We start from the raw sequence: 17,129 nt of genomic DNA, 5'->3' as shown, positions 1-17,129 counted from the left end.
CAAGCAATACGATATTAGAATTATTTATTTATTGGAAAGAAAGAAAGAAAGAAAGAAAGAAAGAAAGAAAGAAAAAGACCCACCAGGAAGGAAGAGACGTAATGAAAACAACATCGTTTCATTGGTGGAGCAATGCTAGTAGGCGGGCCCGTCTGTGATTGGATATTTGTTTAAATGCCTTTGGTCTGATTGGTCTGCAGTTTGTCACTATTGGCCAATCTTTGTCAAGCGGAACTATTTGAAAATCGTGGCGTGCGCATCATAATGAATGAACAGCTGGTGTTGTGACTCGCTGTTTAAACGGTGCATGAGAAAGGTGAGTTAGGCTTCTGCTTTAAATAAACACGTATATTATGTATTTTTACTATCGATTTCAAAAAGTTGAGATTAATGTTAGTTGTGTGCGAATATATTTAAAAAAAAAAAAAGAATAATATTTTTTAATTTTGCTAATTATTTACATCAATAAACCAGACTCGGTTTTATTAAATGATCAACTCATTAAGTAAATCAATTAAATGTTTTAAGCTGTTCAATGTTATCTCCAGGTAAAATGTTGGGACACATTGATCCATCTGAGCTTCAGTGCACTGTGGCAGTGGAGCGCTTGAATCCTGCGGGTCAAGCCATCAAACGGCAGCTCATCCGCAAAGCCTCTGTCACATTAGGGCGTAATGAGTTTCAAGAGATGGTCCTGCGCGTTCACGATGGCAAAGCTCCTCAAAACTTCATGCTGCGCGAATTCCAGCTCTTTACGCGCTTTGCAAAGGACGGTAAATGTACTGTTAAATTTATCCCGGAGAATACGCAGGTTTTGGTATCTGATTGTCCTCCGGATCGTTTGAAGATGTTTCTGAAGACGCTCAGCATCAAACATCAGGCATCCCAAGGCATCAAGCCTATGAGTGATAGGGATAAGCTACGAGCTGGCCTTCCTAGAGCCTTTGAAACCCTAAGTCCACTCCAGCTTAAAGATGTGCAGAAAGCAAACGAGCTGAGAAGTAAAGTGAATGCACCAGTCCAACCCAAAGGTCCTTCGGAGAGAACTGTCAATAAGATCTTGGGTGAAAGGAAGCAAGTGAAAAGACCCAGACCTGATTGTGACGTTAGTCCGGTATGTTCATCCATTTGTACATCCATTTGATCTCATGTCCATGAGTTCATGACCTTTTTTGTTTTGATAAACTAGAAGAAAAAACCCAAGTATTATTATTATTATTATTATTATTATTATTATTATTATTATTATTATTATTATTATTATTATTATTATTATTATTATTATTATTATTATTAATCTAACATAAGTAGGTTCATTCCTTCCTAAAAGGACTTGACCTTCACTTCATTCAACAATTAAAACTCTTAAAATAACTTTGACAGTCCAGTAAAAGAATATTAATGCATATTATGTCTATGAAAAATATATTGATTAGATTTTTTTTTAATTTAGAAACCCTTTCATTTTCATAATCAAAATCATATTTCCGTTATCATAATTCTGACGATTAACTTTTTCGTTAAGATTATTGCCTCTTTCCACCTACTGTTTGCTTAAAAGAGAGGGGATAGGAACTTCGCAATGACCGTGTGAATGTTTTTGTCATGTATTTAGCTGACTTTAATGAACTAAGTCAATAAATCAAGGGACTGCAGATAAATAACTCCCTGGCTTGCTCTGGTAGATTGCATTAAATAAAAAAAAAAAAAAAAAAAAAATTGTTTAATATTGTGCATGGTCCCTTCCAAATAATTATTTGTCTGTTTTAGGTTAAAGCTCTTCACCCCAGTAAGAAGCCTGTACTGGTTCTGCCTGTGGCACAAAAGCTCAGCAAAGAACAAACTGCAGTTCTCAATGCAGTCTTAAGTGGCAAGAATGTGTTTTTCACAGGCAGTGCAGGTAATATATATATATATATATATATATATATATATATATATATATATATATATATATATATATATATATATATATATATATATATATATATATATATATATATATATATATTATTTTTTTTTTTTTTTTATTTATTCATTTTCTCATGATTGTTTTATAAAGCTCTTATTCCATGGCATTTTGAACACAACTGTGAATGAATTTATTTTAGGTACAGGAAAGTCCTTCTTGCTCAAAAGGATTATAGGCTCTCTGCCTCCAAAAAGCACGTATGCAACAGCGAGCACTGGTGTTGCGGCTTGTCACATAGGAGGGACCACGCTGCACAGTTTTGCAGGTTCAGAAACATTTACATGTCTTGCCATCTATTATAGTGCGATAATTTCCCCAGTTCTCTTGATGCATTTCCTTGATCATTCATACAGACTGGAATGGGCCAGTAACATGTACATAATTTCAGTCATCTGAAAAAAAAAACAAAAAAAGCAAAGGCAAACCTGTTATATGTGTTAATTAGGAAAGTTCTTCCTGTGTAATTAATGATAGCAAGTGTTTAATGAAATGGGTAGTATCCTTTCACCCCAAACCAAACCGTAATCATGATAGCGGTTTTATTTAGTCACTTTCCTGAAGTATCATATGATCAACACATTTCTCAAATCTACAAAATGAGTTGTGCTGTTGTAGAGGAGTTATTTTTGTTTTCCTTGTTATCAGGTATTGGTTCTGGCTCTGCTCCTCTTGAACAATGTATTGAGCTTGCTCAGCGTCCTGGGGTGTTGCAGCACTGGACATCTTGCAAACAACTTGTTATTGATGAGATTTCAATGGTGGAAGCAGAGTTCTTTGACAAACTGGAAGCTGTAGCCAGGTGAACTACACTGTTCATGATACTGGTTTATTCCAGTGCACTTAATTTTCCACATGAGTAAAATTTAATTGAACATCAATTTAATGTGGTGATAAAGGTTGTTGTTAACCGTTTAGTAATTTCATTTAATGTGATTAGTTGCATCTGATTTTGTCACTCTGGCGTTTCTCCTAATAAACACCAGATGGCAAATGAATATTTGAACTGGTGATTTGGATCAGACCTTGAATAACAATTAAATTCAAACCATTTTATCAACAATCCTCAAAAAACCCAGTCTAGGGCATGTTTGGAAAAGCTCACCCATTCTAAAAGAGAGTAACAAGACAGTATTATGCCAGAGTTCCATTATTAGACAAGTGTCATCTGTATATTATGTTTTTTTAGATCCGTCAGAAGATCCACTGAGCCATTTGGAGGGATTCAACTGATAGTGTGTGGAGACTTTCTTCAACTTCCACCTGTAGCAAAAGGAAAGGACAAGGCAAACTTTTGTTTTCAGGTACTACTGTCCTCATTTAAGGCCCATTCATGGCAAAAATTATAACTATATTAGTTCCCACACCAACAAAAGATAATGTTCTGTTTATGTAAGCATGCATTGCAGTTACGTTGTGGCTGCCACTTCAAATGCTGGCACTCTTTGGTTGTCAGTGTTTTTGTTTATCAGCTTTTCTTTCTGAATCTGATGATATTGTTCCAGTGTCATTGTTATAATTCGCTTTTCTTATAGAATTAGTAATTATAGTTATAAGTATAGTATACATTGTGAACAAACCTTAAAGCATCACTGCTTGTCCACTTTAGCCTTGATATGACTGTTTAAAAGAATAGTTTGAATAAAAAAAAAAAGTTACTTTTTTTCTAAAAAATAAGACTTTGCTTCATGTTTAAAACACACAAGTTAACATCTTTAATAAATCCTGAAAGATTTGTCCCTACATTGGAGTCCTTTCTACCAAAACTTTGACCAGTGCAGTGAGTCACTGGCTCTGAGCGGATGTTGGGAGTGAGTGGGCGGAGTCGGCGTGAGAGTGTGGAACGGCACGAGTGAGTTTCTGTCTCTTCTTTCTAAACTTTTTTTCTCTTTTTTTGCGTCAGGTTTTAAGGTTTATCGAAAGTCACTTTAAAGGTTGAACTGGTGTGTAGAAAAAAAGGTTTTCTGTGAAGTTGCGAACGCTTCTTGTCAGCGTGTGCTGGCGTTTGCTGGCGAGCCATGGCGGCCGCGGCACCGCCGGCGCCTCCTGGCAATGCAGCGTTTGAGCGTCTTTCACGAAGGCACGGGATTAAAATCGTGCCGGAGATGAATTGTTCGGTTGAAGAATGTAGTTTGGCGGTTGGAGAGGCCGTCGGGTATGAGAGTATCTTGTCAGCGTCGAGAATGAATAGTGCTGTCGTGATTTTTCTTGACGCTATAGAGAAAGTAAATAGTGTGGTTCAAAGTGGAGTAATAATAAAAGACACTTTTACCCCAGTAATGCCTTTGGTTCAGCCAGCCAGGAAGATTATACTGTCAAATGTCCCTCCATTTATAAAAGACGATCTATTATTGACAGAATTATCGAGGCATGGAAAAGTAGTTTCTAAAATGAAAAAAATTCCCCTAGGCTGTAAATCACCCCTTTTGAAACATGTTGTATGTTTTAGGCGTCAGGTTCACATGATCTTGAAAAGTGAAACAGATGAACTTAGTGTGGCCTTCAAATTTAAGATTGATGGATATGACTATGTTGTCTTTGCATCATCTGAAACAATGAGATGCTTTGTATGCGGACAAGAAGGGCACATACGACGTGCTTGTCCAGAGAGGACTGATGATGCTGCTGAGGATGGTGGTGGGGTAGTTGTGGGAGTGCAGGTACAAGACAATGCAACAAATGATGAAAACTTAACAGAGAATGTGGCTGAACAGGTGAAAAATACAGAAGTAGGAGAGACAGATGGGGGTGGAGGAGAAGATTTAAGTGTTGATTCTGGTAATGTGGTTGAGGCTGCTGAGACAGTTTTAGAAGGAGAAGGAATGGGTAGTGAATTGGGGATTGAAGAGCAGGTTTTTAAGACTCCTTCAGTTAAAAGGAAAAGAGCAAAGTTAAACATGGAAAGACTTAAGACCAGCAGTGATAAATGTGATGATGGTGAACAAAGTATGTTAGATGATTCTGACAGTGAGGCAAATGACAACCAAAACAGTGATAAACAGAGAAGTGATTATTCTTTTGGAAAAATCAGGGCTTTTCTGCAAAAGACTAAAAACATGAAAAAAGTGCAAGTTATGGATTTTTTTCCTGATCGAAGAATGTTTATTGAGTCAGTTGGAACACTGATGAGGGGCGAGGGAACTGAACAATTCACAGTGCAAGAGATCTATAGGCTGAAAAAGTTCGTTGCTAAACTGAGACAAGAACTACAAACAGAAAATGGCTTTGAAACAACTTAATTGTTTTGGTTCTTTTCTTTTACAGATTGTTTTGTGTTTTACTTTTTTCTTTATGGGTGTAGTAAGGGTGGGTTCACTTAATATAAATGGTGCAAGAGACATAAAGAAAAGAATGTTGTTGTATGAGCTAATTAAACAGAAGAACATAGATGTTATGTATGTACAGGAAACTCACAGTGATTGCACTAATGCTATTGATTGGAAAAAGGAATGGGAGGGAGAAGTGTTGCTAACACACATGAGTTCTAATAGAGGTGGTGGGGCTGTTCTGTTTGCCAAAAGGTTTTTACCTGTATCATATCAGGTGGAAGAAGTAATAGCTGGAAGACTTGTAACAATACGGACTGAGTTTGAAAATCATAAGCTGGTCTTCATAAATGTGTATGCCCCTACAAATGGTACAGAAAGAGTTCTTTTTTTAAATAGTATAGATACAATTTTACAGAACTGTAAAACTGATGAATATGTGTTTTTGGGAGGAGATTTTAATTGCACTGAAAATGAATTGTTAGACAGGAATCATGCGGAGCCTCATGCGACTTCAAGTCGAATACTTCGTAATTTAATAGAGACGCATGGTTTATGTGATATATGGAGAGAATTTAATGGCAGTGTCAAACAATATACATGGTTACATACAAGAGAGAATTTTCTTTCCATGGCAAGACTTGATAGATTTTATTGTTTTAAACACCATATAAATGTTGTGAGAAAATGTGAAATTGTGCCAGTTGGTTTTACTGATCATTCGTTGGTTTTATGCCAGGTTTTTATTGCAAAAATTAAGGTTAAAAGTGCTTTTTGGCATTTTAATACATCATTAAGTGATTTAAATTTTAAAGAAGTATTGTTTCTTTTGGAGTCAATTTAAATTAAGAAAGAAATGTTTCAGTGATTTGAGACAATGGTGGGATTATGGAAAGACTGAAATAAAATTGTTCTGTCAACAGTATGCTTTCAATGTTTCTCGAGATATTACTCAAGCTATGAGAAAATTGGAGTCTGAAATAGTAAATTTACAAGCACTAGCTGATGATAAAATAGATTCAAGGCAAGCTGAGACTTTGAAGTCCAAAAAATCTCTTTTAGAGAATATGCTTGGTATAAAGTCACAAGGAGCGTTGGTAAGGTCAAGGTACCAGAACTTAACACAAATGGATGCTCCTTCTAAATTTTTCTTCAGTCTGGAGAAAAAAAATGGCCAACGCAGGTATATTCACTCCTTATGCTCCGAAGACGGCCAGGTGTTGACGGAGCCTAATGATATAAAACGGAGAGCCGTAAGGTTCTATAGTGAATTGTTTAAGAGTGAATATAAAGAAAATGACTCACTATCTGCCAGTTTCTATGAAGGATTGCCCAATGTTGCTGAAGACTCAAAGGCACAGCTGGAAAGACCCTTGTCTATTCAGGAGCTTCAAATTGCCCTCAAAGATATGGAGGGTGGGAAGTCTCCTGGTATTGACGGACTCCCGGTGGAGTTTTATAAGGAATTTTGGTCTGAGCTTGGTGAGGACCTGCTAAGTGTTCTCAATGAGAGTCTGACAGAAGGCTCTTTGCCTTTGAGTTGTAGAAGAGCAGTAATTACACTGCTTCCTAAGAAGGGCAATCTACAGGAAATCAAGAACTGGCGTCCTGTTAGTTTGTTATGTTCTGATATGAAGATTTTATCCAAGGCCTTGGCCAACAGACTGAAGGATGTAATGGAACAAGTTATTCATTTGGATCAGACTTATTGTGTGCCAGGCAGATCAATTTTAGACAATGTTCATTTAATTAGAGATGTTTTGGACGTCTCAGGCTTCTTGGGGGTGGACTTAGGACTTATTTCAATTGACCAGGAAAAAGCTTTTGACAGAATCGAACATCAATATCTGTGGAAAACTTTGGAGTCTTTTGGTTTTGGGTCAAATTTTATTAAAATGATTCAAGTGTTGTACCATAACATTGAAAGCATGCTGAAAGTCAATGGTGGTTTAAGTGCTCCCTTTAATATTAGCAGGGGTATAAGACAAGGGTGTGCGTTATCAGGAATGTTATACTCCCTAGCTATTGAACCAATGTTAACCAAGTTAAGGAATAAGGTTGTGGGTTTATCGTTACATTGTACAGAGTTACAGCATCAAGTGTCAGCGTATGCTGATGATGTTATGGTATTAGTCAGTAGCCAGAAGGATATTGATAATTTGGTGTCTGTGGTTAAGGATTTTGGTTTAATTTCATCTGCTCGAGTAAACTGGGAAAAGAGTGATGCCTTGGCAATTGGAAATTGGGTGGAAGGTTTACCGAAGTTGCCTGGTCTGATGAGATGGAAAAGAGGGGGCTTTAAATATTTGGGAGTATATCTTGGTGACGAAGTTGCACAACAGAAAAACTGGGAGGGAATTGTGGAAAAGATAGAAGGAAGACTTAAAAAATGGAGTTGGATTCATTCAAAAATGTCTTTTCGAGGAAGAGTGCTGGTGATTAATAATTTGGTAGCATCAACGTTGTGGCATAAATTGTCTTGCATTGATCCACCTGCTGGCCTTTTGCCAAAGTTACAGTCAATTTTAGTTAACTTTTTTTGGGATAAATTACACTGGATACCTCAAAGTGTGCTATACTTGCCAAAAGACGAAGGCGGGCAGGGTTTGGTGCACTTGCAGAGCAGGTTATCTTCTTTTCGCCTACAGTTTATTCAAAAGTTTTTGTACGGGTCTGACTTAGTATGGCGAACGATGGCTAGAACAATTTTGCAAAGGGTTTTTTAATGGATTCCAAAAATATTTGTTTAAATGGACTATCATCTTTTTATTGTGGACTTTTTAAAGTCTGGAAACTTTTTTTTGTACGCAGATTGGAACAAACATGCTCTTTGTTCTGGCTGTTTGAAGAACCATTGGTTAAAGGAGCCAGGCTTGATGTAAGGGATGAATGCATGTTGGGACTCACTCAGATACTGTGCTCTTCCAGATTTGTTCAACTGAAACATTTAGTTGATGTGGCTGGGACTGATTTGAATAATGTAGAAGCAGTAACCAACTTGCTGGGACAGAGATCAACTCGTCAAACTGCAAAGATTATTGAACTTTGGAAAAGAAGATTAACAGAGGAGGACTTGAAGTTGCTAAAAGATTTTAAAGATGGATCTATAACCTTGGATCGGACAGACCTTTTTCCAAGACTTGGTCTCACACCAGATTTAAAAGATACATCAGGAACTTTATTAGATATGGAAGGGTTAAAGGTTTTGGACTTAACTATGCTGGGGGGGAAACCGATGTACAAATGTTTTGTGAAAGTGTTTAACAAAACTTTTTTAGATAAAAGAAATGATACTGTGTGGAGAAGCAAACTTGTTTTAAATGAGGGAATAAAACCGGTGTGGAGAGTTTTGTATAAACCACCATTGACAAAACGTGTTGGAGATTTACAATGGAGGATTTTACATGGGATTGTAGCAGTTAATGCTTTTATATCTGTTGTTAATCCTTGTGTTGATGAGAAGTGTATTTTCTGTGGGTATAGAGAAACTGTATTTCATTGTTATTTGGAATGTACACGATTAATGCCCTTGTTTGATATTTTGAGCAGAGTTTTTTTTAAATGTGGAGAGCAATATACTCATTGTAAATTTATTCTGGGTGCTGGTTATAGCCAGACACAAAAAATAAAATGGCAGTTAATTAATTTCTTAGTGGGTCAAGCAAAACTTGCTATACTTACCACAAGAAGAAACAAAATTGAGAATGTACATGGTCAAGAGATTCTGCCAGTTTTTAAAGCTTTTGTTAGGTCAAGGATTATAATAGATTTTAGGTATTATACAGCAATGAATGATGTTGAAACCTTTGTACAGCAGTGGTGTTATAATGATGCTGTTTGTAGTGTGGTGGAAGGAGAGTTGTGTTTTGATTTGTTGTGGAGCTAATTTTACTGTGAAATGAAAAAGTGATGTAATAAAGTTGTTTGGTTAATTGTTGCTGCCCATGTTAATGAATCAGAGGGTCGGGGTAAATGTGAACGCAGAAAGAGCAACACAAACAGTCTTTTCAACCACATTATAATAACATTTCTGTGTAACAGACATTTAAATAATAGAAGTACAGGGATAAAAGTTTATAGTTTGGGTATAAACACTTATTGTCTACGGTAGCGATCAAAACGAAAGTATCTTAACACTTGTATGTATAGTAACGCTCATCCTCTTCCGCCAGGAGGTGGCGACAAATGCCCGTTTAAAAAAAAAGTATGTAATTGAATCATTCATTCAGGAGATTTTAATAGTTAAACAAGTCTTAATGAAGTGATACACTGACTCCTTCACTGAATGCTTTTTTTTATTATTTTGTTTAAATTAATGTTTTTAAAAGACTGAAGGAATGAACGGTTTAGTTTTCTAATCTGTTTTCTCCTGAATTGTGAGAGAATCATGGTCTCCAATTTATTAAAAACAACTGTGAATCTTAATTTATCCAGAATCGTGAAGCTCGTTTAAATGTTGTTTATTACTGCATACAATTTATTAAAATGGAAGTTTAAGTTCATAAAGTTAAAAATACACCTACATTTTTTTTGCATTTGGTCTTTTTCAGTTGAACAAAAGACTTTCCCTATATATGTCATCATTGAGGATTTCTTAAGAAAAGTTTAAAAGTCTCGTTCTCGTGAACCCAGTCTCGTCTCGTCTCGTCTCGTCTCGTGGGATAAGTGTCTTGTCACACCCCTAAAAAATATCATTTCAAACTGGAGACGTGACGTGGCTTGGTTTTCTGGTTGCATCAGGCGATAGTTTTTCTGGTACTACTGTCAGTGCTGTGAGTTGAATGGTAGTGAGTGAAATCCTGAAAATGGAAATAATAATTAGAAATCTACCAACTGATTTCTAAGTGACAACAAAGCACTAGAAACCACCTATGACAATGTTTAGAAGTACATTTATTTTGTTTTTGTTTTTTTAACAAAATAACCATAAGATGTCAAACTAGATGTAAATTACATGTCACATTTCTAAGTCTCTTAAGTATTTCCTTTGCAGGGACCATGCGAGTGTTTGAGGCTGTGGATAGTGACCCTATGCTGTTTCAGACCATTGACGCACAAAGTCCAGTGAGTCGGCTGTTACAGCTGAAAGTGGGAGCTCAGGTAGGTGTTTCCCCACACCCCCACTGGCAAAGATTTGCTCTATATTTAAAGTCATTTAACATTGATCGTGTAAAATGTTGCAAGAACCTTTCTTCTTTCTTCAGGTCATGCTCACTAAAAACCTGGATGTCCAGAGGGGTCTAGTGAATGGAGCCAGAGGAGTAGTGGTTGACTTTCAGCCAGGCAATCAAGGTACAACTGACGGCGAAACTGTAATGGGCATTTCCCCTAACACATCCTGTTTGCAGTCTCTGTCACTTTCAGTCTCTTAACTTCTGACCAGATGACTCCCGTGGTCCTGATTGCATTTATTTATTTATTTTTTTTTTTTAAAAAAGCCCTTTCAGAGAAACAGAAGACATGAGCAACAAATTTCACACGTTTGCAAAATTAGGCAAAATAAAAAAATGTGGAGAGCAGCTGCTTTCGTTTCAGCAATAGCAGCACTTTGAACCATTAATATTAGGTGAGTAGGCGGTCTCGTGTGGCTACTCAAATGCGTTCAACCACATCAGTGTCTACACCATGAAAGCAATCCGGTTGACTGCATTTTCGACTACCTCTGAAAGTAGTTGAAAGTGGACAAGCTCAAAACGTTTCACACACCGTTTACACCTGTATTTAGTGTTGTCCACTTGTGATCCGATGGACCAAAACGCATCTTAATACCAAGTGTAAACGGGGCCTTTCTTTCATGTTGTCGTCTTTTTAAATAACTGCTGTTCTTTTAAATCCTTAAATTTGACTCTTTCAACAAAAATATTAATGCAGCACAACTGTTTTTAACATTGATAAATGTTACTTGAACAGCAAATCAGCATATTACAATGATTTCTGAAGTATCATGTGACACTGGAGTAATGGCTGCTGGAAATCAGTTTTGTCATCACAGGAATTATCAAATAAATGCAGTTTCTGTGAGCATAAGTGACAAATTTTATAGACCCAATTTCCTTTTCTTTTTTTTTTATTATATATATTACAGTAATGAGAACTAGGGGTATTCAATGCAATGGCATGTTCTTCACTGAATTTATGAGATTTACCCAAATATCACTCATTAAGTTCTGTACCTGGCTCACATCCTGTGAGATGTTGCGACATAACATAATTCATGACCTCCTCTCCCCTTGCAGGTCTCCCTCGAGTGCGATTCCTTTGCGGGGCTGTTGAGGTAATGAAGAGAGAGCGTTGGATGTTTAAAGCGTCAGGGGGGCTGTACCTGAGCCGACAGCAGCTGCCACTCAAACTGGCCTGGGCCATTTCAATCCACAAGAGTCAGGTGAGCTGTACTGTCATGTCCCACCATGAGTCATTGTGCATAGGTAAGCTACTACTAGTCAAACCTGCATCAACTGAATGCTTAGAATAAAATCTGACTTTACAAAATTATGCTGTTGATCTCATTCTGTTTTGAGCCTCAGAGAAAAGTGTGTTTTCATTGAAAATCCTATTAAATGAAACGACTTGGCTCAGGAAGAGTGTGTATCTATGTATCTGTGAACAGATGCTCAGGGCTATTGTTCTGGTTTGTTTTGACTCATTAACTGGTCCCCATGTTTACCCATCTTTTCTGACTATGTGCCTTTTGCACTGATGAACTGTCAAAGTTATCGCTGTTTAGCTCATCAACTGTTTGGCAAATGTTTAAGAAATTTTGCATGTGGCTATGTCCCAATGCTCATTAGAGGAACTGAGGAAAATGTATTAAATCAATTCCTCACTATAACCATGTTGGTCTAAGTTTCTCCAGTGAAATATCCCACTTGAATTGGTTTTTACACTATAATTGCCTTAAGGACAGAATTAAATATTTATTAAAGGGATAGTTCGTGTTGTCGTTGTCGTCGTCGTTCACTTCTGGCATTTCAGAGTATCATAATGTATGTATTTTATAACAACAGTGGTGTTCTATTGTTGGAAAATTCATTGTTTATATCTTGGAGCTACACTCACTTCAGTCAAAAAGCCATGCATGTAAGAGCTGGGCGTGCATAGCGATATAAACAAAAACCAAAACAAAACCATATGCTGAACATCCCCTAACCATCAAATTTTTATTATTTTATTTATTTATTTATTTATTTATTTTTTTAATATTGAGTGCCAAATGAATAGGTCAAAATTTGATCCACTCTTTTAGCCAGAGAACTAATAGGGGTTAAACTGGTCTCCCCGCTTGCAGTTAAAGTGTTTTGCATATGCTTCACTGAATGAGAAGCTGTTTTACGGTTGTAAACGATCCCAATGGAGGAAGAAGGGTCTTATCCCATGAAACTGTTGGTTATTTTCATAAACATAATACCTTTTATATACTTTTTAATCTCAAACACTCGTCTTGTCTTACTCTCCCCTAACTCTGCTTTTGTTCCGGTTCATGACAGTTAGGGTATGTCAAAAAACTCCCATCTCATGTTCTCCCTCAACTTCAGAATCATCCTATATCACTGTTTTACCTTTTTTAAGGGTGTTTGATCATCTTTGCATGTTCACTTTGCATAGACTGGGTCGGTACTTCTGCAGTGATGTAGGATGATTTTGAAATGATTTTGAAGTTGAGGGAGAAAATAAGATTGGAGTTTCTCGACATACCCTAACTGTCTTGAGCCAGAATACACAGTTCAGGCAGAACAAGACAAGACGAGCATTGGAGATAATATTGAAGTGTATATAAATTGTATTATTTTTATGAAAGAAACCGATCATTTCACTAGATAAGACCCTTCTTCCTTGGCTGGGATTGTTTACAACCTCATTTGGGATCGTTTAAGCCTCATTTAAACTGAATTTTGGAAGTTCAAATGTTTTCCTCAAAAAACATAATTTCTTTACGACTGAAGACAGACAGACATCTTGGATGACAAAGGAGTGAGTACATTATCTGTAAAGTGGACTTCTCCTTTAAATTAACAGTTTGTTGGCTTGAGCCTATTTGCTTTGTTAGCTTGGACCGTGCAAAAGCCTGGTTCCAATACCAAAAACAACGTAGTATTTTTAGCATATTTATTAAAAAAAAATATATATATATAATTTCTATGAAAGACAAGTGATTACTGAATGAAATTCATGGCTGATAACTTGATTGTTTGGTGTGTTTAGGGCATGACTCTGGATTGTGTGGAGATCTCTTTGGCGCGTGTATTTGAGAGCGGTCAGGCCTATGTTGCTCTGTCACGGGCCCGGAGTCTGGAAGGCCTGCGTGTGATGGACTTTGATCCTCGAGTAGTGCAGGCCAACCAGGACGTGCTGCTCTTTTATAAGAGACTGAGGAAAGAGAGGCTTCTCATGCAGGTCAGTCCACCCTGGACAATCACCCTGTTCCTCAACTGAATAAAGTTTTCTATATTAAACCAGACTGGCACAATTTAAAAGATGAATCTAAATTATTTTAGATTGGCTAATAAAAGTCTCCCAGGAAGCTCAAATTACTTGTTAATTTTACAGTAGTTGTCAGAATTGAAATTGTCCAATTTCAGCAAGGCCTATGTTAAGTTTATTACAGGTCTCTGATTGTAATTTCTTTTTCTTCCATCAGTCTTCAATGAATGACTTTGTTGAACAGAGCAATAAGGAGAATTCCCGTTGGTGAGGTGGTGATGTGAAGCTCTCATTTTCATATGCACTGTGTGCATGAATGCATCAGGAACATGAAGTCATTTTTAGTTCAGTTAGTGTTTCTTATTGGGTAAATTATGATACACTGCTTTTCAACCAAGGGATTATTTATTTTTTCTAAATATTTCCTAAACCCTGTTTTATGTAACAATGTATTTCTTTTAATAAATTTTCTTTGGTTTTATACATACAAATTGGTTTGACTGTGAAAGTATATAGATTTACATGCTTTTTATCTGTGCAGATTTGTATCAGTGCTTGTGCCTTGCTTGTGACAGTGGTTTTCTAGTTGTAAGTGAAATGTTTGATTTGGTTGAATATTCTGGCTCAGTAAGTTTAGATGAAGTGGTACCCAACATCCTGTAACTGCATACATTACAGTGGAAAGAGAACATATATTTTCCCCCCTTCATCAGCTTCAGTGAGATGCTTGCTTTTTTTTTTTTTTTTTTTTTTTTTTTTTTTTTTTTTTTTTTTTATAATTAACATTTTGTTTGTTAAACTTTTAAATATCATTATAAATGTTTTTATAATGATATTTATAACATTTATAAAAAACACAATTAATAACCCAGTATCCATAGTCATATCTGCTAATAATGGTCCAATGGAATGAACACTCTTTCATGGGCTGTTCTTACTAACTCACAAAACGATGATTGTCTCTTTATCTAAAGTTACATTTATAGTCTCACAGTGACTGAATATTTTAACTTAAAAAGGATAGTTCACCCCAAAATTAAAATGTTTATCTGCTTACCTCCAGGGTATCCTACAAGATGTAGGTGACGTTGTTTCTTCAGTAGAACACAAAGATATTTAACTCAAACTGTTGCAATCTATCAGTCATATAATGACAGTTAATGGGATCCAAGGCTTTGAGAGTCAAAAAAAACACACACAGGCAAAACCAAATTAAACCCTGCGGCTCGTGGTAATGCATTGAGGTCTTAAGACACGAAACAATCATTCTGTGCAAGAAGCTGAACAGTATTTATATCCATTTTTTTTTTTTTTTTTTTTCTTTCCTCTGAACAACCACAATGTCCAACTGTCCTGAGCACGTTTACAACAGTTGCGCGCGTGACGCGTCAATGTGCTCTGCCATATAAAAGAGCAAGCACCCATAACTTCAGTCGATCAGGCTCAAAAGTTGGGAGTCGGTGAAAAGTCAACACTCCTGGATGAGTTCACGCAAGCAAACGTAATATTTTAGTTTTTTTTAATCGGTTGCAACAATCAGAATAAGCGCAAGTAATTACCATTTTGAGTAGCCGTCATACCCACAATCTCACTGTGTAAACAATGAGTGATGTATACGTGTGACAGATCGCTTCCGCTCATGTGTCTACTGTGCCAGAGCACGTTGACGCATCACGTGCTGGCTGTTGTGAACGTGCTCAGGACAGTTGGATATTGTAGTAGATCAGGTGTTTCGAAGGTAAAAAATGATATAAATGCTGTTCTCTTTTTTGCTGATTGTTTCGACCGACTGTTTCGTGTCTTAAGACCTCAATGTATTGTCACGAGCCACAGGGTTTAATTTGGTTGTCTGTGTTGTTTTTTTTTTTGTTGTTGTTTTTTTTTGACTCTCAAAGTCGTGGATCCCATCAGCTGCATTATATGACTGGCAGACTGCAATGGTTTGAATTAAAATTTTTTGCTTGTGTTCTACTGAAGAAACAAAGTCACCTAGATCTTGGATGCCCTGGGGGTAAGCAGATAAACAAGTTTTCATTTTTGGGTGAACTATCCCTTTAAAGGCAAGGAGAAACTAGCAACTAAAATGCAATATCTACTGCCACCCTCTGGGACTATGTGTAATTGCAATTAGATCTACAATAAAAGATCCTCTCACATTCAACTGCTTTATTTCCAACAAATTTCTTAACATGTAAATATTTCTATGAACGTAGACTGAGACATAAACTGAACAAGATTAACAGGCATTTGACAACTAGAAATTAAGTAAGGCCCTGAACAAAGTGGTAGATGTAAAAAGTAGCAGCCGGTACCTGGCCATCTTTCTTCTAGGGTTTGTTTGTGAGGAAAAGGCATGTGAACAAAAGTGTGTATAGAAACATGTCTCTTGAGTCTCTGCTGAAGCTTGTGCTTTACATACACATCTGCAGCTGTAGATACTCCACTGGAAATGCAGTATGATGACACTGTCTCAGAGGGTTTAATTTAACTGAACTGAAGAGCTTCTGTGCAACCTGGAAGGACAGTGATTTTGCAGCAATATTTTTTAGTTCACCAAAAAATAAAAATTGACTTTGTCATCAACAGTTGACAGCTTTTGATGTCAATGGTCCTGTGAATGTAGAAAGTCGAAAAGCGTCCTACTCAGTGTGTGACTGCGTGCCAACTCTAGTTTCCCCTTCAACATTTTTTGTGGTCTTTTTTATTAAAGTTTTTTTTAAATTAAATGACAAAAAAAACACATTTATTTACTTTAATTTGATTTAGTGTTTATACATTTAGGTAATATTGTAATAACATACCACCATCTCTTCTTCCTCCTCATCAGCCACCATCTTCTCCTGCATCCTCCTTTGCTGTTGTCTGTTTCTTTACAAATAAGACAAGCCACACAAATTTCGTATACAATTATGCATACACAATTTAGGGAAAAAGGTATTAGTAATTCTTAGTGTTTTATGTAACTATTTAAATGCCTTTGCAATTTGCAATCATTAAGTAATTAAATACATTGATATAGTATTATAAACATGTAATCAAACACTAGGCTTTGAAATATGACACTCTATGCAATATTTAACAGTAGCTGTTCTTTATTCACCAAGGGGTCCTTGAATATAACATAAATATACTTCTCTAATATACTAACTTCAATGAATCTATGATTGAAGAGCCCTCACCCACTACTAAATATTAAGGCCATCTTTCGATTAAACCAGTGTTTTAATTCGTTAAGCAGAATTACACGTTCCGTTGTAGTGCAACAAAAATAAAGATCTTTGGGTTCTGGCCCAGACCGCTTTGGGTTCTGGCCCAGTGATGATGTGAACAGGTGTTTCGGCTGGGCCAATCAGCAGCCAGAATAAACTGTGTATTATGTATTTATTATTCTTCTCACTTTTTAAAATAGGCCTACTTGTGTAGTAAGCTGTGTATTATGTCTACTATATTGTAATCTACATTGTGCATACTGTCTG

The 17,129-nt window shown here is 36.5% G+C and overlaps 1 protein-coding gene across 1 annotated transcript; it reads left to right on the top strand.

Moving 5' to 3' along the window:
• The first annotated feature begins 198 nt into the window (after positions 1 to 198).
• Positions 199 to 14,144, top strand: pif1 (PIF1 5'-to-3' DNA helicase homolog (S. cerevisiae)). Its single transcript, XM_051129852.1, has 14 exons — positions 199 to 316; positions 549 to 1,114; positions 1,771 to 1,900; positions 2,112 to 2,237; positions 2,618 to 2,771; positions 3,159 to 3,305; positions 4,419 to 4,915; positions 6,562 to 6,908; positions 7,321 to 7,361; positions 10,206 to 10,335; positions 10,440 to 10,527; positions 11,472 to 11,617; positions 13,435 to 13,626; positions 13,871 to 14,144. The coding sequence occupies exons 2-14, from the start codon at positions 554 to 556 to the stop codon at positions 13,922 to 13,924; spliced, it is 2,613 nt and encodes an 870-aa protein (XP_050985809.1). The 5' UTR covers positions 199 to 316; positions 549 to 553; the 3' UTR covers positions 13,925 to 14,144.
• Positions 14,145 to 17,129: the final 2,985 nt, after the last annotated feature.

The sequence above is a fragment of the Labeo rohita genome, chromosome 2, assembly GCF_022985175.1.
Source record: "Labeo rohita strain BAU-BD-2019 chromosome 2, IGBB_LRoh.1.0, whole genome shotgun sequence".
NCBI classification, from domain to species: Eukaryota; Metazoa; Chordata; class Actinopteri; order Cypriniformes; family Cyprinidae; genus Labeo; species Labeo rohita.
This window is presented reverse-complemented; position numbering and strand designations above follow the sequence as displayed.

Bases quoted from the DNA above. Each gene is read 5' to 3' on its own strand.
- pif1 (XM_051129852.1), top strand. From the start codon at position 554: ATGTTGGGACACATTGATCCATCTGAGCTTCAGTGCACTGTGGCAGTG. The intron at 1,901-2,111 runs GTAATATATATA...AATTTATTTTAG, and splicing joins GTTTTTCACAGGCAGTGCAG to GTACAGGAAAGTCCTTCTTG. The intron at 2,238-2,617 runs GTTCAGAAACAT...CCTTGTTATCAG, and splicing joins CACGCTGCACAGTTTTGCAG to GTATTGGTTCTGGCTCTGCT.